Raw genomic sequence first — 532 nt, 5'->3', positions numbered from 1 at the left:
AACTCGAAGTGGGGATCTCTGCGCCTCTCGATCAGCTACCTGTGGTGCGAGGTAGTCGGTTCGCGATACGCGCGCGGTGTATGTACCTATCTTAACCGAGTGTTTTCTTCGATAACCACTAATTCCTCGAATCTTATCATTCCCTCTCCCTTTGGCCAACGGTTTCCAACAACATCTCTCCTTCGTTATCTTACATTCGCATTTTATATTTAATAATTCTCCTTTCCTCTTTCTCCCTCGATATCGCCTTCTGGTCCAGTGAACATCACGGTTCCCCACGATCCTCTTTCCATTCGACGATCCACACACGAGTTACATATCCTCGCGCTATCGTCGATCGCTCTTTCCTCCCGTTCGATAAGAATCGCGTTCGGCGAAACGATAATTCGTTTTTTTCAAGTTTCGGCGCGGGATCTCCGTCTCGATTCTCGATAATCGGCTTTCACGAGAGCGGCCGCGCGTGCCGTGAGTAAGCGAGGAGGGAACCGAGACGCCGGATAAGGCCACGAATGAGTGGCCGTACGTGCCGAAC

General features: G+C 50.9%; 1 protein-coding gene across 1 annotated transcript in view; it reads left to right on the top strand.

Annotated features, from left to right (window-relative positions):
• Positions 1-228: 228 nt before the first annotated feature.
• The window catches only part of LOC102676092 (microtubule-actin cross-linking factor 1-like), an 81873-nt gene continuing 81569 nt past the window's right edge, over positions 229-532 (top strand). Inside the window, 1 exon segment of the mRNA XM_031508603.1 lies at positions 229-532. Within this exon segment, the coding sequence (XP_031364463.1) occupies positions 510-532 (23 nt within the window). The 5' untranslated portion in view covers positions 229-509.

The sequence above is a fragment of the Apis dorsata genome, unplaced genomic scaffold, assembly GCF_000469605.1.
Source record: "Apis dorsata unplaced genomic scaffold, Apis dorsata 1.3 scaffold_92, whole genome shotgun sequence".
In the NCBI taxonomy this organism is placed as follows: domain Eukaryota; kingdom Metazoa; phylum Arthropoda; class Insecta; order Hymenoptera; family Apidae; genus Apis; species Apis dorsata.
The sequence above is the reverse complement of the archived record's forward strand: the minus strand, read 5'-3'. Positions and strand labels throughout refer to the sequence as shown.